General features: G+C 40.6%; 1 protein-coding gene across 1 annotated transcript in view; it reads left to right on the top strand.

The window, feature by feature from the left end:
* The window catches only part of ZNF407 (zinc finger protein 407), a 488,252-nt gene extending 463,928 nt beyond the window's left edge, over positions 1-24,324 (top strand). Inside the window, exon 9 of the mRNA XM_066579487.1 lies at positions 20,587-24,324. Coding sequence (XP_066435584.1) covers positions 20,587-21,875 — 1,289 coding nt within the window. The 3' untranslated portion in view covers positions 21,876-24,324. The remainder of the gene's footprint in view (positions 1-20,586) is intronic.
* Positions 24,325-24,997: the final 673 nt, after the last annotated feature.

Raw genomic sequence — 24,997 nt, 5'->3', positions numbered from 1 at the left:
AATAGTATTGTGAAACATTCAACTTACCAAAATTTTACTACACCGGTAGTGAATCAGAAAGTGATTAACTGTTATGAAGATCACAAAACCTTGTGTTTCAATCACTAATTACTTCAGAAGGGTCGGCGATCCAGTGATTATTCTGATTGCCATATTGGAGTCGGGAAGGAGTTTTTTTTTACTTAAATGGGAAAATAGGCTTCTACCTCATTGATTTTGTTTTGCCTACTTCTGAGTTAACATTGGGGGGGTAATAGGCTGAACTAGATGAACATATGTCTTTTTCGGTCTGACATTGTTGTTACTATGTACCCTTAAAAATATCACCACCTTTGGAGAAAGTAAACTCATATGGTCACTAAACTTTCAACAAACTTTGCATAAATGCATAGTACAGGTGAATGTAAGAAACTTTGTAATATATCTTATGAAAGAAAAATGATTTTTTTCTCCACTTATCAGACTTCTTTCCTCCTTCCCCCTTATAAACTGTTCACTCACTCTGAAATACAGCTGAAATATGTCTTCAGATATGAAACGAGGTGGCTTATCAACCCAGTTACATGCCGTCCATAGACGTTTATGGGTAGAGAAGGTGGCAGGATAATCTGAGTGAAAAAGAATCAGAGATACACACAAACATGCTGCTACAGCTGCTGTAATAGTGTTTTACTGTCTCACAGCTACTGAAATCATACATACACTGCTCAGTCTTTCACTGTAATGTCTTCCATGCTATGGCTGCTGAGAGATAATAAAAATGGAAAATTAGGGGAAGCACTCTAAATATATTTTGATCAAAAAAAGAGGGGACTGTGCACCCTTAGTGCAGTGGCCTGAGGTCAGAGTTCTGGAGTGTGCACCCTTAGTGCAGTGGCCTGAGGTCAGAGTTCTGGAGTGTGCACCCTTAGTGCAGTGGCCTGAGGTCAGAGTTCTGGAGTGTGCACCCTTAGTGCAGTGGCCTGAGGTCAGAGTTCTGGAGTGTGCACCCTTAGTGCAGTGGCCTGAGGTCAGAGTTCTGGAGTGTGCACCCTTAGTGCAGTGGCCTGAGGTCAGAGTTCTGGAGTGTGCACCCTTAGTGCAGTGGCCTGAGGTCAGAGTTCTGGAGTGTGCACTCTTAGTGCAGTGGCCTGAGGTCAGAGTTCTGGAGTGTGCACTCTTAGTGCAGTGGCCTGAGGTCAGAGTTCTGGAGTGTGCACTCTTAGTGCAGTGGCCTGAGGTCAGAGTTCTGGAGTGTGCACTCTTAGTGCAGTGGCCTGAGGTCAGAGTTCTGGAGTGTGCACCCTTAGTGCAGTGGCCTGAGGTCAGAGTTCTGGAGTGTGCACCCTTAGTGCAGTGGCCTGAGGTCAGAGTTCTGGAGTGTGCACCCTTAGTGCAGTGGCCTGAGGTCAGAGTTCTGGACTGTGCACCCTTAGTGCATATGCAGACTATGCTACTGACTTTTCTATTTTGGTCTTTGAAGAGTAGTGATAGCGGAGCAGGATGTCATCTTCTCTATTTGCGCAGTGTATGTAAGACCTCATAGCAGCTAGTCTCTACACATCAGCTCATGGAAAACTGAGAATTAAAGATGGAGCTTGTAGAGGGGAAAACTGGTAGAAAATGCAAGATATAAGTCATATAATGGGTGGCAATAGTATAATTCCTCATATACACACACAACAGCTTATTCTTTGAAGTCATTAGAAGTGAATGATAGACTTTTAAGAATTGCTGTAAAGTTAAAAAATATATACATTAGAGTGGTTTCACATGTACCACAGGGATTTCTCTTTTTTGTTCCGTTCATGGAGCAAGAGAGAGGAATACCCGTGGCTGAATGGTTCAGTTTTTGAACGTCTTAGCGTCGGATGGACCTCATTGGCTATAATGGGGTCCACCCACTTTCTGCCCAGCTGCCCGTCTTTTGGAAGAAAGTAAAATCACTGCACGATGTGCAGTTTTTTCTTCCGGTGTTTTCGGTCAGATCTGCGACACAACATCCAGCCGGAGGTTACGACCCAGATCTGAAACCGCTCTTATATATTGTATTTTTATTTTTTCATAAAACTTGAATTGTTGATAAATAAAATGCGTTTCTAGAAGTACCCATCAATGTAGGATATGCATCATACTATTTTATTGGTGAGAATATCTAGCTGGATACCAACCGGTTCTTCAGTTCTTTCGTGAAAAGCTTTTGGCTAATTTTTCATAAACAAAGTTAGCAAACAACATAATAAAGAGGTTTGTTAGAGTATAAAGAAGGTAATCTAGGAACTAAAAGTTGCATTTGATGGACTTGCAGGGTTTTTTTCAGCCTCTAACTATGTAGCTATTTGAATGGTCTCTGCTTCCCAAAAGAACAGCACACTCCTCTTTTCCTGGTTGACACAGTCAGAAGTTCTATCACCAAACCTGGATACGCATGGATGAAAAAGAGATGAAGACAGGGGCTTAGGTTTTTGCTAGTTTTCCAAAAGTTCTCAAAGACATCGTATTGTTTTATTACTACATTTTTGGGAATCTGTACTGGAATTAAAATAACTCATGAACACTTAGGCTCTTTTCAGATTATGCTTTTCCCTTTTTTCTTCTTCAGCCTTGCCTCCATCCTGAGTTCCTACTTGTATACCTGTCTGTCTTTTATACTAGATAGAAAAACATAAAGGATGACTCTTTTCTATCCAGTGTAAAAGACTGACAGGAATGGAAATTATGTGGAATGGAAACTAATGCGGTCTCTGTCTGACATATTCACCCATAAAATCCTAGAATGGTAGAGTTGTAAGGGACTACCGGGGTCATCGGGTCCAACCCCCTGCTCAATGCAGGATTCACTAAATCATCCCAGACAGATGTCTGTCCAGCCTATATTTGAAGGAGAACTCACCACCTCCCCTCTGGTGCTGTCCAGGTTCCATCTTGGTTTCTGTCTCCATGCGGTTTGGAAATAGTTCTGGATTGTTAAAGAATAATCTGAAAAGAATCTAAGCAGCACCTTCCTGTGTTGCTTGCCAGCGCAACACTGTGATTTAGGCAACTGTGGGTCAGAAGCGCTATTGTATGTCTTTAAGGAGAGCACACAAAAAGTGTGTGGGAACACCTAGATGGTGAGTTGATCACGGGATGGTATGGTCTCTCCCCAAGAATCAGTGTGGGGACACCTAAAATTTAAATTAGAAGAATTATAAGGCAATGCTCCTCTGGTAAATTTATGCAAATCAGAAAGATGGAAGAATACCTCTTTTCCATCTCTTTGATTAGGCAACCATATGACGCCTTCCGGAAAGGCTTTGGGCCTTGTACCATTTCTGAGACTCCTGAACTACGGTGTTTCCCGCAGTCCCTGTATATCTCACAATTGTTCGTAATTTTCATTGGGAGATACAGCTCAGTAGTTTAATGACAACATCTCTTCAAGTTTTTGGGCAGGGTTCTTAGCGGCTCTTATCTTGGGACTAGGGCGAAAGGAGATTGTAACTTGCTCCCATTTCTGGGTGTATAGTTGCATAGTTTTGTATCTCATTATCACTAATTGATTTTTCCAGTCCTTCGACACAATCTTTTGTCTTAAGCATTGTATTAGTAAGGATGCGGGGAGAAGTCTCTGTAGTCTTGTCCTTGAAGTTAGATCGGACTGGTAACAGTGCTGATGTTTTTGTTAGCATTTACCAGCAGCATCTTGGCAGCGAGTGACCTCTGCTAGAGAGCGCAAAACATTTTCAATTTACAGGCTCAAGTATTTATGCTGTCTTTGGATCTCATCCTTTTGAAAAGGTCGACCCTGTAGGAATTTGCCACAAGAAAGAAATTTGGCCCCTTTGACGGACATGACCAGCTTAATAACACAATGCTCCTGACGAGCGCCGCATACGATTCCATTTTAATATTTATAGAATAAACACACACTGCTTTAAGTGTACACTAGCAGCTGCTGTCATTTGGATCTGAGCAGATGTTAGACCTCTGAAATCGTAGCTGATAATTAAAATACTAACCGTTAGTGTTTTACCCCAGCTGCAGGTTCTGTTTACTGTAAATTTGATTTTAATGGTGCCCCTGTGCTGCTATGGAGGACTGGTTTTGCATTCCACAGTATCTGCAGAAAGAGGTACAATGGAGGACAACTGTCATCCCAAATTAATGAAAAAAGTTGTGAATTGTTTTTAAATATGGATAAATCATCAGTCCTGCTGCAATTCTATAGTAAAGTTACAGGTCCAGTCAGACTCTCAGGTTAACGTATGATAAATTCATTTTTCCGTGTGTGGTTGCCTTATGTGCTACATCAGAAATTGATTTATTAAGCAGCTCGGATAGTTTATACCAGCTGATTAATTAAGTTTTTCTCTTCGTTTCATTGTGTCAATCGCTTTATAATTGTCCTTGTTGTAAGCTCATTTTGTACAGGGATTAGGAAGTAGAAATTTCTATTTAAATGTAGTTTTAAAAAACTTTACATGAACCAAAAAGGCTATTTTCACCATAACTTATTATGCTTGTATTAATGCAAAGTTCATACATCAATACTTGCTGCTTGATATAAGAATGAAAGACTTTTTTGACCCCGGTGACTATAGCTTTTTGCCCTTTTATAGCCAAGTCCGATGGATATTTTGTAGATGGATTACATGGAAGCATAAGATAACATAACTTTATATTATTTGTTACCTGAAACACTTTCTAAAGTGAAATCCGTTTGCTTCCAGCTGCCAAAGTTTATAACACCTAAAAGTATAGGGAGTCGCCCCCCCGCCAATGATTGGAATAAGTCGAGAGACTTCAATTAGCTGTATATGGAGGTGCGAGTGACAAGTGTCCGTCTACAGTCATTTTGAACCTCCAGATATGATTTCAGTTTCAACTTTTTCCCCCTTGTGCAGAATATAAAAAATAAAACAATAGATTGTTGTATGCGTGGCATAAAAATTGCCTTTAGCAGTCCTCTATGCTATCTACCATTGCAGAAATCTTCTTTGCCTACGTTAAGGCTGTAATGCTGCACCTCTCACAAGTAAAGAGACAGTCTAATTTATAATTCCTGAAAGTCTTCTCGCGAACACTCACTCTCAGTCACATTAGAGGCAGGAAGGTTAACAGACTAGTGGACTTTCTTCCGAGATGAAGCTTTTCTTTTAGAATCAAGCCCCTTTAATGTCATATTTATCTGCTATGCGATGCATGAAATCTACTTTCTGTTTTAGGACAGCCAATGACTCTTGACCCCTTTAGTGCCGACACAGTGTGACCTTTCTTCTGTCACCATTTTCTTCCCCTGAAAATTCCATGAATTTTTATTACAAGTCTTTTTTTTTTTTTTAAACTAAGCTGAAGCTTCAACAAATTGCTTGACACAGATGAGATGAAGTTGGTGAAGTAGTGTTAGGTAAGTTTTACAAGCAGCATGTGTGCGGCAGAATAGTACAACACCAGTGCCCTACAATGTCATACACCACTAGCTGCTGAGCCTACTATTGGATAAATACATCATTTTATGGAACATTGATTGTTCTATAAACCCAATGGAGTATTATGCTCTATGATCAAACCATTTAGATTGTGTGTAGAGCACAGAAAATACCATATTCAGGATGGTACTAAAAGTGCCATTTGTGTATTTTATGGATGTCATTACAAGGGAAACTTCTCTCTGTAGACCCTGTTTACTGCAAAATTTTTTAGCATGTAATGACATTTTTCATTCACAACGTATGCCTACGAGAGAGGGGGGCCCTTGTTTTATTTGTTTCATTCGCGTTTACTGCACAAATTCTGTACATTTTAATTAAATGTGCGCTTAACAAAAGCATAAAGTATTTATTCCGTGAATTCTGTCTTAGGGGAAGAAAAATAATGACAGTGAATAAAGAACAACACACAGCGTTGCCAGGTACATGCTCCTCTCCCCCTTCTACATAAACCAAAAAATAAAGGAGGGCTTCGAGGAGATAAGAGGGGGCCAAGGGGGTGGGGGGGGGGGAGATATTAAATTGCAGTTTAATTTCATTCAACCTGGCACAAGAAGCTCGAGCCATATATAGGAAGAGATGGAAGGAAAATGCAAATCTGGAGTTCATGCTTAAAAATCATGACATTTGTAGCGAAGAGGGAGGGGGTTAAAATATTCACTAAAGACTATAGTTGATAAATAACAGTTCTGCAAAAGAGACAGAATTCTTGGAAGGGGACCAGCTCTCTGTTCACTGCATCCCTCGAAATGAAACACCTCTTTAGTAGTCGCTCTGAATTAGAACTGTCGCTTCACAATCACTTAGAGCTCAAAAGAAACACAGAACTTTACTTTCAGGACAATTACCATAAAGCTGTCTTTATAGAGTAGAGCCGTGCCATCCAGGAACAGTGTCGACTTTGTCGAGATACTGTTTTATTGTCTACCATTCCAGAAATTTGGCAAATTGCAGTCGGTAGAAGACTAACCTGTTCGGGTTTAGCCAGGCTTTAGTAGAATAATAGTGTATTATGGGGTTTTTGTAGGGTTTTGCCACTTTATTTTCTATTTTATGCATGTGTCTCTTAAACCAAATTGACCTAGTCCAAATTGATACTACGATTTGTACGTCTAAATATCTTTATGCAATTCTCGTAAGTCCATGCAGCAATTGTGTTTCATTGTATAATAGGCACTGATTCATGTATTCATCAGCGAAACGCAGCCTACAATTCATAAATATAAATGTGACTATAATTGTAAATCTGCTACAATGCATCCCTGAAAGATTATTTGTCCAGGAGTTTATTATTCTTTTCAGTCGAATGAAAGTCAGTGTGATTTCCATATCTCTATCTTATTTGTAATCAGCCATTAAACAGTCAAATGGCATCAGATGCTCAACGGTAGCGCTAAAATACTGGAGCAATCATTGTGTTTTAGTTATGAGTTGTTACCAACCCCTACATCACAACATATTCCAGCTAAGGATGTTCACTTACATTACTTTAGGCAACATTGGTGCATATATAACGATAAATACAAAATCGGCTGGGCTCCTCTACTGCATTGCTACAAAGTGCAAAGAGAAGATAACTTTAGATTTTCCCATATTGGCATTACTGTTACAGAGAACCACTTTTTTTTGCTGTGCTTTGCTATTTACAACATGATTGTGGGTATCGAAGCATATTTAGTTATGTTAGGGACTAGAAATGAGCGAGTATACTCGCTAAGGCACATTACTCGAGCGAGTAGTGCCTTAGCCGTGTATCTCCCCACTCGTCTCTAAAGATTCGGGGGCCGGCGGGGAGTGGCGGGGGAGAGCAGGGAGGAACAGAGGGGAGATCTCTCTCTCCCTCTCTCCCCCCCGCTCCCCTCTGCACCCCGCCGCAACTCACCTGTCACCGGCGCCGGCACCCGAATCTTTAGAGACGAGCAGGGAGATACTCTGCTAAGGCACTACTCGCTCGAGTAATGTACCTTAGTGAGTATACTCGCTCATCTCTATTAGGGACTGATTATGGACAGCAAGGCCGGGCTCACAGTTGACATTCCAGTCTATTGCAAAAGTATTAGAAGAAGTTAAATGGATTGTCCAGGAATAGAAGAACTTTGCTGATTTCTTTCAAAAATAGCACCACACGTGCCCACAGGTTGTGTGATTATTGCATCTCAGTGCGATTCATTTCAATGAAGCAGAGCTACAACCGGAAACCCCAACCTACTGTGGAGCTGGGTTTTTTTTGGAAGAAAGCAGCCAAGTTTTTCTAATCATCTACGACCCCTTTAATGTGACAGCGCTGTGAAGACCAATGAATCTTTTACAGTCTTTGAATCGAAAGCTACAAAAAGTTCTAGTAATGCATTGAGTCAAGTTAAACTTTGCTACATCCATATCCATCAAGAGAACATTTCCTTGGCACCCACCAACCTCAGTTTTGTATGTCAGACTACCAGATGGTGAAGCATAGTTTATTGATCTGGAGGTCAATGGCAGTATGCTTTACGCTTCTCCAACAAATGCTTGGCATGGCATATGGTGTTCTCAGGCTTACGCTTATCTGCAACTGCTTAGCCATTGGAATCTAAACCACAAGGCATCTTTAGCAAGCAGAACTCTGACAAACTTGTCTAGAAAAGTGGCAGCTTATGACAAGTCACTGAGCTCTTGAAGTATGAACATTTGAAGTAATGGAAATAATGGAAACTCTCCTGAACAAGAGGATAATCGGCCATCGAAAAACACAAATGATTGGACCCTAAAATCCTGCCTTTAGATCCTGGAGGTAGATCATTCATTTCTTAGGCTATGTCATAAAAGTGTTGGATGAAGGTGGTGTTGTGGATATTGCCTCTCTGGATTTCAGCAAAGGCTTTGATATAGTTGCACATAAAGAGCTCATAGTTCGGTTATTGAAAATTGGACTTTTAAAGGGGCTTTCCCGTGACTTCAAATTGCTTCACAGCCACTCTGTCCTTCCTTTTTGTTTACCAGGAGCTGTCACTACTGCAGCCAATCACTGGCCACAGCAGTAACCTTCTGCTACCAGTGATTGGCTGCAGCAGCCACATGTCCTGGTCATCAGTAACCAGAAAGGACAGAGTGGCTGTGAAGCAATTTTAAGTGAAGGGAAAACCCTTTGAATCATTGGATAGTTCAGTGGATTTTCAGTCAGCTAAACGATTATCAGAATGCAGTTGTAAATACACCCGCTGAATGTGGTGGCCAGGGTTGGTCTGGTCTTACAGAAACAGCTGAGCCGACTTTACTGGGCTGTTTCCACTACTCCCAAAGAAGTCAAAAGGAATTATGGAAACAGTATCACAGTGAGCAACGCTGTTTATGCATCTCGCGAATTACGGAAACAGCATAGAACACTGTCCTGTTCTGTTTCCATAACTCCTAGTACCTTCTATGGGAGTTACAGAACCAGCATAGCGAAGCCTGCTTGGCTGTTTCCTTAAGTCCCGGCTACCACACTCAACCGGGATTGGTGGATGACACAACTAGAGGCCCGCACCTATCAGACTTTCAAGGCATATCCTGTGGGACTCAGATGGGAATACTCTTTTAAATAACTTAATTTGTATAGACCAGAATAAGAACAGAAAGAGGTGTGTGATCACAACCTTTAACTACGTTAAAGATATAAATTTGGAAGGAAGGAAGTGTTTTTACTAGGAAACTAAACAATGGCACAAGAGAGCCTGACTAGATGGACCATGTGGTCTTTATCTGCCAACAATTTTGTGTATTTCCATTTAGCGGTCTTTTCTGGCCCATTGCAACTTCAGACCACATTCAGCATAAAATGTCACGGTCCAGATCTGCGGCACATGCACTTGGCTAGAAGATCCAGACAATCGGCATGAGTATTTCGCTGGTTAAAGCCCTATATTACCGAAGTGCCTGCACTGATTGGCTATCTAGTAGCACCCCTCTGTAGTATACAATATGGTACTACATGTCCTGTATTGCCCTTTACCTATGCCTGGATGAGCATCTCCTATGGAGAACGGGATAGGGCAGCTCCATTTTACTTCTGGTCCACAGTGTGTATCGTATGGCCCTGAAGAAGCTCCTGTCCTCTACTAGAAAGTGATTTACAGCTTCCAGCAGCTCTTTCTGATTGTTACGAGTAAGGACTTTCTTTATTTGTATTACTTACCTGCTTGCTTTTTCTTTAAAGGGATTTCCAGCTCACCAAATCTGATTGCCTATCCTTGGGATAGGTCCCGACTAGCTGATAAGCGAAGGTCTGCCGCTTGGGAAACCCACCAATCAGCTGCTAACTGCACTGCCATCATGGTGTACGGAGCAGGAAGCAGACACTTTAAATTCTCAGTTGCTACAGTTCTATATAAAATGTTACCTTACATAATTGCCCGAAGTGGATACGTTTATTGCCATATACTTTTATAATTCTGCATTGTCAAGACTTGAACATATATGTGTGCTTATCTCAAAACACATAAAACTGTGCTTAGACTTAAAAAAATATTAATCACTATTATATGAAGTTGATTTTTCTCCGAATGAAACGATCCTATTGTCACCCAATAGCATCTATGCATTAGATTTTGCCCATTGTTACTTTGTGGCTGTTATCATGGCATTATACTTAAGGGCTAACACTATGGCTTTGCTTTCTTTAAAATGATTATTTCCTCAGCCCCACATTAATTCATTAAAGTTGAAATGGCGAATTCTTCAGTGGGCAATTCCTTTACAGTATGATTGAGGCTATTGTATTTTATAGGAGCCATTCTTCAAAGCCATACTGACAGCACTTGAAGTTATTAAATTGCTGAATCAAAAGATGGACCTGCAGTCACATTTATGAACTGTGATGGAATAGCAAGGGCTTCACAAAACCGAGGTTAAAGTGTTGGAGTAGTTAAACTCCATCACACCCCTCAGTGACAGCAGTATTTACCCATGTAGTTTGGTTTAATGGTCTGGCAGCGGCTTAACTCATCTGTGAATTCATATACAGTAGATTAAGTAAGCTGCTCCGTATTGGATAATTAATAGAGCTAGAAAATATTAAATCCAATATACTGTAACTCATACCCAGGAAATGTGTAAAAGTATACACAACAGCCTTATACAGAGTAGACACTATGTATGTACTACGCCTAAATAATGCTGAATCCCCATCTGCGCTTAGGAGGGCAGAAAAGAGAGAAAAGTCTTTTAACATTTTTAAACTACCTGAATATTTAATGCTCCCTTTAAAACCTAATTTAGAGGTTGATACATTTTATTTGTTGTTCGTTAAAATAGAGTATTGTTGAGATGAAAAAATGACCAAATATGGGATTGACAAGGCAACTGTTCAGTGGGTTGACAACTGGCTGAGTGATCATATGCAAAGAGTGGTCATAAATGGCTGCACATCCAATTCCAAGAGTGTCAAGTGGGGTACCACAAGGCTCTGTCCTAGGCCCAGTGTTGTTCAACATTTTTATAAGTGATCTGGAGGAGGGAATTGATGGGAAACTGATCAAATTTGAAGACAACACAAAGCTAGGAGGGATGGCTAACACAGGAGGATAGAGCAGATTCAAAAAGATCTAGAAAATCTTGAACAGTGGGCGGCGACTAACAGAATGGTATTTAACATTGAGAAATGCAAAGTCCTACATCTGGGCAAGAAAAATGAAAAACATAACCCATACAGAATAGGAGAAATTCAGCTAAGAAGCAGCACATGTGAAAAAGACTTGTGTATACTAATAGATCACAGACCGAACATGAGTCAACAGTGTGATGCGGCAGCAAAAAAGGCAAACAATTCTGGGATGTATTAAGAGAGGCATAGAGTTTAAATCACGTGAGGTAATTATCCCATTCTTCTCTTCCTTAGACCCCATTTACACTTAAAGATAATCGCTCAAAACTCGATCGTTTTGAGCGATCATCTTTGCATACTTTATAGTAGCTATCCAGCTGCTATGCAGGTGCAGTGGGACACCGCAGCTATTTCTCGCCGAACACGCAGCAAAACCGCGGCAAATCTGCCCCATGTGAACCCAGCCTAAAGGATGCGGCCCTTTGTTGTTTTTCTTTGGTTTTTCCTACCTGCTTTCAAGAGACATTATAACTTTTATTTTCCGGCTGACTAGCTGTCATAGCTGCATTTTTCCATATAATGTATTGAAAAACTTTTAAAAACTACTGAGTGATGTGAAATGAAACACACAATTCCGCCTCCTTCGGGGTCCGGTGCCTTGTCTGTACAGCACACACATTGCAGAAAAAATGACTTGATAACTTTATTCTGTGAATCAACATGATTGCGAATAGAGATGAGCGAACGTACTCGTTAAGGGCGATTTCGCAATCGAGCACCGCTTTTTTCGAGTAACTGACTACTCGGGTGAAAAGATTTGGGGGGTGGCGTGGTGGAGTGGGGGGTAGCAGGGGGGAGCTCTCTCTCTCCCCCCCCCCCCACTCCCCTCTGCAACCCCCCGCTCACCCCCGGCGCCCCCCAAATCTTTTCACCCGAGTAGTCAGTTATTCGAAAAAAATCGATGCTCGATTGCGAAATCGCCCTTAACGAGTACGTTCGCTCATCTCTAATTACGATGATACCAAATATGCAGTTTTTTGCTTTACTAATAAAAATGATTATTTTTTTCAAAACGATTTTATTTTCTGTCGCAATCTTCTAACTGCTTTAACCTTTTATCTTTCCGTCGATATAGTTGTGTGAGGGCTCGCTCCTGCTGGACATCCTGTAGTTTTTGTTGGTACATAGAGTTGAGCGAACATACTTTGCCGAGCTTGATGCTCGTTCAAGTATTAGCATACTCGATGGTGCTCGTTACTCGAACGAGCATCACGCCATGTTTGACCCCGCCCCAGTTTTTGGCTCCTCCTCCCCGCTGTGACGTGCCTGTTTTGGCCTCGCCACAACGCAGCGTACGCGTCAATGGCAAATTTTTTGGCAGGCAGAGAGAGAGAGAGAGAGAGAGAGAGAACCAAAGCAAAAAAAAAAAGCTCGGCACCCGGCGTCCCACATACAAAAATGCTCGAGTCTCCCATTATAGTCAATGGGGTTCGTTACTCGAGTAGAGCTCTCGAATTTTCCGAAAAACTGGACTCGAATAACACGGACCCGAGCATTTGGGTGCTCGCTCATCTCTATTGGTACAATTTTCTACTTCATATGAGTTTTTGATTGCTTTTAATTTATTAATTTTTTTTCTAGGAGACAGGGTGATAAAGCAGAATTCTGGCCCCTTAATGCCAATCGGACATTTAAAGGGAACCGACCACAATCCGCTTATAGCAGCTGTGCATGGAGCGAGATTGGTTCATATTTGTGCGAGATTTATGCGTCGTGCAACGCACAAATCTCACATGAGAATCACGCCAGTGTGAAGCCGGCCTGAGGGTAGTTTCACACGGTCAATCGTGATATCGCCATGAGAAAATCGCAACAAAATCGCATCTTTGTTCATACAATTTTTGAACGTCCACGCTGCTTTTTCTCGCAAAAACATTGTTGCCACTTGCGATTTTCTCGTGTGTTTTTTTCCCCCCACGATTTTTACGCGAGAAAGACAATAGACAAATGCCATGCATTTGTAATGTTAAAAATGCACCGAAGCGCACAAAAATCACAAGTTCATGCAGTGCGATGCGAAAAAACGAAGGCTTCATAGTGGAAACATGGTCGATTAAAAAAAAAAAAAAGGCGAACCACGGAAAGATAGGACATGTCATGATTTTCATGCAACATCGAATGAGTGAAAACATTACAAATGTGAAGGAAGCTATTCTGCATTTGTACATGCTCTCGCATCGCTCGAAAATCACCATTTTATCGCCAGTGTGACACCAGCCCCTAGGCTAGCATTCCTGGGACAGAAAATGGTTAATGCTACAATCTCTGGTGATCTAGGATAGCAAAAGAGTAGGCCTCTATCACAAGAGCGTATTTGCGTGCGTAAAACAGTGAATAGAACTTATTGATTTCAATGGGTTTGTTCCTATGCGCATATTTTTCCTTTGCGCACCAAGAGTCCCCATAGAAGTCAATGGGGGTGCGCAAATGCTTGCAAAATACAATAGGAGATGCGCGAAACACTGCATAATTGCACAAGAACACATCTGCACTTCTGGAACTTATTACACTATTTAGCCATTTCAATCAGTGTGAGTTTTTTTTCGTGTGCGCAAATTAAGATCCCCTTGCACGAGGAAAAAGTACAGTAAAATATGCTGATGCACATGCAAAGCAAGCATTGGTCATTTCGCAAAACCCCTGCACTCATGTATATTAAAATACGCATATGCCTGTGTAACGCTGGCCTTAATGTCAGCAGCCCTGCTGATCTAAAGTAGCGAAGAGCTTACCAACTCAGTGTGTGCAACATTTCCCTTAGGGCAGGGGTCCCCAACTGCAGTCCTCATGGACCCCCACCGGTCACGTTTTCAGGATATCCTATGGTAAGAACACCTGTGGCAATGTCTGAGGCACCGACAATAATTACATCACCTGCGCATGTGCGGCTGTGCGCCAGCCGCACATAGGAGAGACTAGACGCCGGGAGGAGGTGAGCCGCGGGTCAGTCAGGGGCACGGGTCGCATCCAACTGCGAGATCCGACCCGGCCGTCTGCATTCACCCTTATATACGTGATATCACAATCTAAGTTCTGTTCGCAAGATAGTATGCAAAAACAGTGACTGAAGAATGTCACCTCTGTCTCCTATCTGTCTATTTATCTCCTATCTGTCTGTCTATCTCATATCTATCTATCTATCTATCTCATATCTATCTATCTATCTATCTCATATCTATCTATCTATCTCATATCTATCTATCTCATATCTATCTATCTATCTACTATCTATCTCCTATCTGTCTATCTCATATCTGTATGTCTATCTCATATCTATCTATCTCTCATATCTATCTCTCATATCTATTTCATATCTATCTATCTCATATCTATCTATCTATCGCATATCTATCTCATGTCTATCTATCTCATGTCTATCTATCTCATGTCTATCTATCTCATGTCTATCTATCTCATGTCTATCTATCTCATGTCTATCTATCTCATGTCTATCTATCTCATGTCTATCTATCTCATGTCTATCTATCTCATGTCTATCTATCTCATATCTATCTATCTATCTCATATCGATCTATCTATCTCATGTCTATCTATCTCATATCTATCTCCTATCTATCTATCTCATATCTGCCTGTCTATCTCATGTTTATCTATCTCATATCTGCATGTCTATCTCATATCTATCTATCCCATATCTGCCTATCTATCTCATATCTCTCTTATAAATATCTATCTCTCTCATATCTCTCTTATATCTCTCTTTCATATCTATCTATCTATATCTCTCTCATATCTATCTCTTTCATATCTGTCTATCTCATATCTATCTCATATATCTATCACATATCTATCTATCTCATATATCTATCACATATCTATCTATCTATCTCATATTTATCACATATCTATATATCTCATATCTATCTATCACATATCTATCTATCTATCTCATTTTTATCTATCACATATCTATCTATCTCCTATCTATCTATCTACTATCTATCTACTATCTATCTATCTCCTATCTGTCTATCTCATATCTGTCTGTCTATCTCATATCTATCTCTCATATCTATCTATCTACTATCTGTCTATCTCATATCTGTCTGTCTATCTCATATCTATCTCTCATATCTATCTATCTATCTATCTCATATCTATCTATCTATCTATCTATCTATCTCATATCTATCTATCTATCTATCTATCTATCTATCTCATATCTATCTATCTATCTATCTCATATCTATCTATCTATCTCATATCTATCTATCTATCTCATATCTATCTATCTCATATCTATCTATCTCATGTCTATCTATCTCATGTCTATCTATCTCATGTCTATCTATCTCATATCTGCCTGTCTATCTTATATGTATCTCTCTCTTATAGATATCTATCTCTCTCATATCTCTCTTATATCTCTCTCTCATATCTATCTATCTATATCTCTCTCTCATATCTCTCTCATATCGATCTCTTTCATATCTGTCTATCTCATATCTATCTCATATATCTATCTCATATCTATCTCATATATCTATTACATATCTATCTATCTCATATATCTATTACATATCTATCTATCTCATATATCTATTACATATATATCTATCTCATATATCTATTACATATCTATCTATCTCATATATCTATTACATATCTATCTCATATGTCTATCACATATCTATCTATCTCATATTTATCACATATCTATCTCATATCTATCTATCTCATTTTTATCTATCACATATCTATCTATCACATATCTATCTATCTCATACCTTTCTATCTCATACCTATCTATCACATATCTATCTATCACATATCTATCTATCTCATTTTTATCTATCACATATCTATCTATCTATCACATATCTATCTATCACATATCTATCACATATCTATCTATCTCATACCTATCTATCTCATACCTATCTATCTCATACCTATCTATCTCATACCTATCTATCTCATACCTATCTATCTCATACCTATCTATCTCATATCTATCTATCTATCTATCTCATATCTATCTATCTCATATCTATCTATCTCATATCTATCTATCTCCTATCTATCTATCTATCTATCTATCTCATATCTATCTCATATCTATCACATATCTATTTATCTATCTCTCTATCTCATCTATTTCATCTATTTCACCTATTTCACATTTATCTCTCTCTATCTCTCTCTCTCTGTGTCTCTCTCTATCTCATCTATTTCACAGCTCTCTATCTATTATATTGTTTAGCATTTTGTGAGTGGATACAAACAGCCCCCAGAAGCACTCCTATTCCCGTGTCTTCTATCTGACCATTTGGCATATTCCCCTTTCCTCCTTGCAATATTTCTCCACTCTTACCAGCTCCAGAATGAGACTCAAATTGCTAGTGGAAAATACTGATACCATAGTGCGTGCCTCTGCAGCGCAGGCTCTGCCAAAAATTAATTCAGCTGCATTGTGCCAGATTCATTGTATAATATTACCTCCAAACTGTTTAATGCTTTGAAAATGTTCATTTTCATCTACCCTTTCCCATGACAAGCCACTGATAGACCCTGCTGGCCAGAAAGATAGAAGTGGAAACAATAGTTTATAGCATCTGTTTAGACTCCTGTACCTGCTACATGTACCGCACTTTACACCACTACAGACTTGTGACTTGTCAGGTTCGATAAGAATTCTTCTTAAATGCAGTAAACTCTGATATGTACGGCACAAAATCTGAACTTGTACATCTAAGACATTGTCTAAAGCAATGTTCGGAGAATTCCCTCTAATGTATGGTTACATTGAATTGGCACAGGAATTTCAGAAAACTCTGCATAAATCAAGTGAATATAAGAAACGTTGTAACATATCTAATGGGAGAAAAATTACTGTTTCTCCATGGATCAACCACTTCTTCTGTTTCTGACTATTTACTCTGAATTCACTGGTAATATCCATCCTGAGAGAGGGATCAGGTTACATGCTGTCCTTAGAAGTCTATGGAGAGAGGAGGAAGCAGCTGCAACAAGAGAGTAACAGAGTGATGCATAGAGAGGCTGCTGAAGGCTCTAGTAATTGTTTCATCGCTCTAAAAGTGCAGTTTCCAAAGCTACACTGCTCAGAACTGATAGATGATGTCCTCCATACATTGCTCAGTACTGATACATTATGTCCTCCATACACTGCTGAGTACTGATACGTTATGTCCTCTATGCTGTTGCTTGTGAAGGTGTGCTACAAAGAGATTGAGGAGCAGGATCTACTCTATATGTACAGAATATGGGAAATATCATAACTGCTAGACTTACAAAAACTAGTGAAAAATGCTATTCCTCATGTACACACAATAGCTTATTCTGAAAAGTCCTATTGAGTGACAGGTATGTTTTAAGGAAATATTCGTGTCTAGTATTATATATATTTTTTGTATTTATGTACTGAAAGTAAAAAGTAATAAAAATGTCCATATAGTGACCCCTCAAGTTAAAAATGGTCTCTGGATACAATATTTTCAACAAATAATGGTTTATCCTGGGCCATTGTAGCTTGAAAGCAGACTTGGCATAGAATGTCAATGAGAGTCCGCATCCGTGGCACATGTATTTTGCTGGAAAATCCAGCCAATCAGCATGGACATTTCACTGGTTAAACACCTGCATTACTACACCTGCACAGACCGATTGGCTGTCTAGTAGCGCCTCTCTATAAAACAGTGCGGTACTACATGTTCTGTACTACTCTACCTGCGTCAGCATGATCTGCTCCCTTGGACCATAGGTGAGGGCAGCTCCATGTTATTTTCTGATACACTGTGTGTACTATACAGACCCTGATGAAGCTCCTGTCTACTACATAGAAACTGATTACAGCTTCCAGCAGCTTTGAGGCCATATTCACATGACGCATAAGTTCTGTATGATTGAGACACATGGAACTTGGACTTTGAATTAACCCCTTATTTTCAGTGGGTTAAGGTACATGTGTAATTTTTTACTTGGAGCAAAAAGGCGAGATCAAAAGATCACAGCATGTCCGGTTTTCATGCAAGTCTTACACAAGTATAGGACTTGCGAGGTGCGGTGGCCCACACAGGACACGGACTATGTGCTGTAAGTTGAGACCGAGAATCTCGGGAGCAACTCAAACCATTTAATATTGTATGCTGAGGGAACACTGTATAATAGTAGGTAAAGCTATGATGATTGATGATTATTATCCGTTCAGCTGCATCCGACCCTCGGTCACTCCATGGATCCATGTTCTCCACGTATTCCTGTCTTTCACTTCTTCTTTTAGTTCTGCGATTGACATATTTGTGGTGTCTTGATTGTATCTAGCCATCTTGTTCTTTGTCGTCCTGATCTTCTCTTCCCACTGACCTTGCCAAGCATCAGTACTGTTTCCAGTGAGTTAGCACGCATCACATGGCCAAAGATAGAGAGCCGCTGTTTGATGATTTTGCCCTCTAGTGATATTTTCGGTTTGACGTGATCTAACACTAACTCGTTCGTTGTCATGGCAGTCCAAGGTATACGTAGCATTCTCCTCCAACACCATAGTTCAAGCGCATCAATTTTCCTTCTGTCTGTTTTTCTGAGCGTCCAACTTTCGCAGCCATACGTCATTAGGGGAAAGACAATTGCATTGACCAGTCTGGTTTTTGCTGCAATGCAATGCTCTTGTATGAAAAAACGACATTTAATAAAACTTCAAATGGCAAATTTTATAAATTGTAACAAAAACACTGTTTGTCCTCTTATTTGTATCTAGTGCTGGATAAAACTGCACCAAAGATTGCATGAGATTCCAGCCTCAGGCCTCCCTCACACAGACATTTTTCACAGTGTTTAGTACTGCCTTTTCAGCGCTGCCCTAAATGCTGTACAATGCTCCCATTCATTTCAATGGGGCCATTCACGCAAGAGTCAAAACATAGCGTCTTCAACGCTGCGCTTTGACAACAATGCATGTTCTATCTTTGCCCGTTTTCAGCCCTGTGTCGCCCATTGAAATGAATGGGCAGTGTTGGCAGCGCTGCTGAAAGCACGGCACAACTTGGTGCTTCGCTTTGGGCAGCACTAAACGCAGTGCTAGCTGCACTACCAAAAAAAAAAGTTATACTCACTGATGCTGGCGCTGCTTTCTGGGGGTCTGGGCACTTGTCAGAGGATCTTTTGTGGAATATGTTGGCGCTATACAAATAAGGAAAAGATCTTTTACTAGTGACAGGGTTTGAAGACCCCGCCTCCAGCAAAAGATTGCTCTAATCCATTGCCAATCACAGCCAGCCCTGGATGCACCAACCACAGCCATTTAATGAATGAATGGCTTGCGGCTCAGCAAATCAGAGCAATCTCTTGCTGGAGGCGTGGTCTTGAACCCCCGTTACCAGCAAGAGATGCTCTGCAGGCACAGACAAGTGGCCTGGAAGCCTGCAGGGACGGCGCCTACTAGGTGGGTATTTGATTTATTTATTTTTTTAGGTTCCTTGGCTGCGTTATCAGCTGTGCTAAAATGCAGCCATAACGCGTGCCAGCACTGCTGAAATCACAGCGCAGCGCTGCAAACACCTGTGTGAGGGAGGCCTTAGGGTTCACTCAGACAATCCTACTTAACCTGTATATTACGGAATATGCAGCACGTACAAATTCAACATGCACATTTACTGCATACTTTATGCACCAGACTATGATATTCTGCTCTAAATTAGGACACACATAATATGCAGGTCTGAATGGCCCAATGTAAATCAATGGGCTTTTAGCACTGTATATTACATATGCAAAAAATATGCAGATACTACGCAGGCTAAATACACTTGGGTGTCTGAGCCCTTATGCGCAGTGTTGCAGTGTTTGGTGCATTGTTTCAAACAAGATAGTTTAGTAACGTGTTCACATAGGGAAACTTTATTCTGAAATCCCTGTAACGGTTTCATACATTTGATAAAAGCCTATGCACATTCTGCAGTAACCGCACCATGTAGATGTGTGGAATATAGTTTTAGGCTTGGCTACAAGGAAACAAACTGCATCACAAAGTACATTGTATTTGAGCAGATGGGGAATGGTTGATTGTAAATAGCAATTCCACACATTGTTGTGCAGTGCAGATTTGAGGCATTTTTATCAAAACTAAGACAGTAAAGACTTCTCTTTTATATCCAGTCCCAGTTTTAGCTTAAAAAATAATCCAAACTGCATTACGTAATTAAAGCCTGACTACGGTTTCCCATGTGCATTTTCATAAAAAAAAATCCATAGAAGGAACCTCCCAGATTCACAAAAGGGAAAATTGGAATTATGACTAATACTGAAAACAGGACTAGAAACAGAATGGAAATGAGGACAGGCCCAAACCCATATTTCACCGGGGGATCATTACTAATAGGGAACTGATTAAGAACAGAGACATGTTTTGCTCTACCTATTGTCGGTATTCATTCTAGATTCATTCAGGAGACCAAGTGTCTACTAACCCTTTACTGGAATTAACATTACAGCCAAGCTCCTTTAATCCTCCTCACTAATGTATCCGTTTTCTTTTTGTAGGTATCGTCTCAAAGTCATTCGAATGTCGGCTGAAGGGACAAGGTGCAAATTTTGTAGAAACCAATAGCCCGTTCACTGCAACTACATCTGCTGAAGCTTCTCCAGTGAAAGAAGTTGTCCGAAGCACTAGAAAAGCCTGCCAGTCAACGGAACAGGTTCAGCAAGTCATTATCATTCAAGGATTTTCAGATGACTATGAGGGTAATTTCTCTATTGACACTTCCGTCGAAGAAACTGCAGCAGCCACCCTGCAGACCTTGGCCATGGCTGGCCAAGTGGCAAGAGTTGTGCACATCACGGAAGACGGTCAAGTTATAGCAACTGATCAAACTACTCACATGGGAAACATTATTCCTGGGGAAATCCTTAGTGAACAGTTGTCTGAAGGAGCAACGCAAGTTGTTGTGGTTGAAGGCCCGATGGAAGAAACTGATGTTGCAGAGTCCGTTGCAATAGAGACTGTAACTGACTCTGATGGTAACGTGGTACAACAAGTAATGGCACAGGGTATTTTAGATACGGCACAGGGCGTACACACATCTGATCCCTCTTCTGCTCTAGACGCTTTGCTGTGTGCCGTAACAGAGCTTGGTAACGTTGGAGAGGCAGAAAGACTACCCAGTGTAGAAAATCAAGTAGTTGAAGAGTCATTGGTGAGGATAGCAAATGGTCAGGAATCTGTGGAGTCAAATACTGATGAAATCCAAGTGTATCATGAAGTTCATGAAGATCAAGAAGGAGTTGGACAAATAGGAGTTGTTCAACAAGTCGTGCATTCTTCTGAATTCGCTTCTTCCCAGGACTCTGCTTTTAAAAACATGGTCCAGGGGGTCTTACAGTTTGCAGTATGTGATTCTGCTGCTGCCGATCAGCTGATTCAAGAAGGGGTCACCCAAGTCATTTTAAATGAGGAAGGTACAGTCCACATGGTTTCCACTGAAGGTCCTCATATAATAATGCACAACACAGAAAGCCATACTCTTAGCCTACCTGAACAAGAAATGCGTTTAGTTGAGTGTGAAAATGGAGAAATCTCTCAGATCATCGTCACTGAAGAATTAGCCAGAGCCATGGTTCAAAATAGCAACAGCAATTATCGGGAAGGTGCCACGCATTACATTGTGACTGAACTACCACAAGAAGATAAAGAAGCCAACATGTACGCACATACAGTCATAGAAACCAGCGAAAATACAGGTATAATTCACACTGAAACCATTATGGACACGCAGATGTCAGATGATGACGCATCGCAAGAAGTAAACAGTATGATTGTCTACACAGAGTGAGCCTTAACCGTAGAGCCGCCTCCAAACCACCTTCAAAGACCAGGCAGCTATGAGTGAGGATGATAGGAATACAGTGGTTTCGTAAGACATAAGTGTTTAATCGCTATGGAAATTAGACAATTTTGGGGGGCAAATTGCTCCAGAAAACTATTGAAAATGCTTTGCGCCACATTTATCATGTGCTTTAGACACTTTTGGACTTGTTTTTTTTGGCTGTGTGTAACAAAGGGGTGTTTCTTTATAGAAAGTGGGCGTAGCCTTAATTGCAGCAAAAAGTGGACCAAAATTTAGGCAAAATTTTTGGTTTAAACTAAAGGTGCTCTAAAATTAGACTACGCAGTCCTAAAATTGGCCGAGATTTATCATTCAGCAGAGCTACTGTGCAAAATCTGGCACATTTAATACTGTATAGTCTAACTTTTGGGCCATATTAGTAAAGAAGCCTCATGATGTTTTGTTCATTTTTTTATTTGAAAATGTTTTTAATCCACCCATTTAAGCAAAACCTAATATGGAAAGAAGAATCTATGAGCTCCTTACAGAAAACAAAATCCCTAAACTGGTAGAAAATCCAATAATGGCTGAGTAATTACTTTGTTTAGCAGTGTTACCGTATATCGCTGCCAGCGGCTGCGTTACATCTTTCCAGCATGAATCCTCCATTATTCTGTAACAGTCGTGCCATCATTTAACACAACATTGCAAGGTCCGAATTTGGCATCAGTGTTAATGTTCTCTATATGAGCCGTCAATATCAGGTCAACATCTACCAATCAGCCGACTGAAGGGGTGGCACTCGCTTGATTGGGACTGAGCTGTACCTAGTAAATAATGAAATGGGCAGAGCATTTGCCAGAGTGCCAGGCCCCCTTAGTCAGCTGATTGGAGAGGGTGCCAGAGGTTGGGCCCCCAGTGTTTCCTAAGCATAGGGGATTGATATTACATTCCAAGAAAACCACTTTAGATAAAATTATCTCTGATGTCTTCCTATTGTTCTTAGATGTTGATGGAGTTTTCTGTTGTTTTGAGGGCCAGAATAGTGCTGTTTGCTGCGCTATTTTTGTCATCCAAAGTGATGGAACTGCCTACAGAGGAAACCCGGATCTAGATGAAAGAATGGCTTCAGTCTGTTGTGCACATTTACATGGTTTTTCTCGACTATTGTGTCTGTACCAGCTTGGGTTGGCACTTTGTCACGTGTGAAAACTATGGCAGATCTGGTTGTTGACGGAACTCTATAAACAGCAGTAGGTGATATTATAGTTTCATATTAGTTCGTATGAACACTTAAAATATGTTTGTTTTTTTTTTAAACCCAAAAGACGTAGCATCACAACCTGCATTGGGCCTTTATATGGATACCTGCACTGGCCGGTGCATTCACTATTATGTGCCACCTTGGCATTCCAGACATTCGACTATTTTCTGCTATTGAAAGGATAAGACTCATCCATTCCATACTGATTGGCACACTGTACTAATTATTTACTTGGAGGCAAACAAAGTTAAACTCTTAAGGTCAGTATTGTGGCACCTATCGAAATATTGCATTAACCAGGAAGGACTGCTACTCTTGTGTAGGTATCTGTTGTATACATTCTTGTATTTGCTGTATATTATGGCTTGGCCCAGAGATGGGTAGATTCACTACCCTGCAGAAGTCTGTTTCTTGTTATTGCACTTAATTGTAAGCCTGAGCATTAGGCTTGACGTGCTTCTGGTACCTGCTGTTTACATGATATACCACCTTTGTACTTTATATTGCCGCTGTTCTGTTTGCTCTGAAATGTTAGTAAATTGCTATTCAAGTGGGACTTAAGGGGTTATTCCCAGCTCAGGCAATTATGGCTTAGATGGGGATACCTGTCTGTATGCAGCAGCCAGAGGTGGCAGCGATTGCGGAAAAAGCCAAGCTGGCTGTTCTACACTGTTTCCATAAGGGTGGTTTCACATCTGCGCTTTGGTTCCACTTTCCTGCTCTATTTGGGGAGCACAAAACGGAAATCCCCATGGCCCAGTGGCTCCATCTTGGGATGGAACCAAACAGCACCGGACAGACCCCATTGACTATAATGGGGTCTGTTGTGTTTCTGTCCAGCTGCTTGGCCTTTGGTCAAAAGAAAAAGAGTTGCATGCAGCACTTTGTCTTCTAGTATTTTGGCGCGGATCTGTGACAAAACTCCAGCCGGAAGTTCCAACCCAGGTGTGAAACCAGCCTAACCATAGAAGGGATTGGGAGCTATGAAAACACTGTAGCACAGCCTGCTTGGCTCTTTCCATAATCCCTATCGCCTCTGGCCCCCCCGTGCAGATGGGTATTCCCATCTAATTCCTAATTGTCTGACATGGCAATGAACCATTAAGGGATATAAATCGTAATGCAATGTTTCTGGTTATCATTTTGTTGCAATTGCATTTTGTTTTCGAATAAAACATTGGAATGTTTAAATGTTTTTGGAATATTTTAAGAAGCGTCTTTGTTTTGCTTAGAAAATTATTGATCAAAACCTGTCAACTACGAACATGAGCAACTAAAGTGTTCATCTTATGTCCAAAACTCTGTGCTTTTTGGTTTCATAATGAATTTTTATAAGGTTGGCTTCACGCGGGCATATTTGCAAACGCAGAATTTGGATGTGCGATACGCAGTGAATAGAGCCCATTGGTTTGGAGGATTTTTACTGCATATTTCAGTCACGTAAAAAAAGCAGCATGCTCTTATCTTCCTGCGCATATGCACACCAAAAGTGCCCAATGACGTCAATGGGGATGCGCAAAAGCACGCACAATACGCTAGGAGATGTATGAAACGCTTTGTAATTGCACAGGAAAAAGAACCCAATTTAAAGTCATTAACCACTTCAATGGCCCAGAGCATCGGTGCTTTTTTTGGCTCTTGCAAATGCATATGGTTTGCATCTGGAAAAAGTACAGTAAAATATGCCAATACAAGTGCAAAAAAGCAACGTTTGCTCTGCAAATACACGGCACTCATGCGTGCACAAATACGTATACGCTTGCTTGAAGCCAGCCTGAGGGTTGGAACCCTCTCTATTTAAAACAGAGCTGCAATTTCCCTGCTTCACTTAAAGGGAACCTGTCATCAGGGTCAGAGATGAGGG

Source organism: Eleutherodactylus coqui, chromosome 9, assembly GCF_035609145.1.
Source record: "Eleutherodactylus coqui strain aEleCoq1 chromosome 9, aEleCoq1.hap1, whole genome shotgun sequence".
NCBI lineage: Eukaryota > Metazoa > Chordata > Amphibia > Anura > Eleutherodactylidae > Eleutherodactylus > Eleutherodactylus coqui.
The sequence above is the reverse complement of the archived record's forward strand: the minus strand, read 5'-3'. Positions and strand labels throughout refer to the sequence as shown.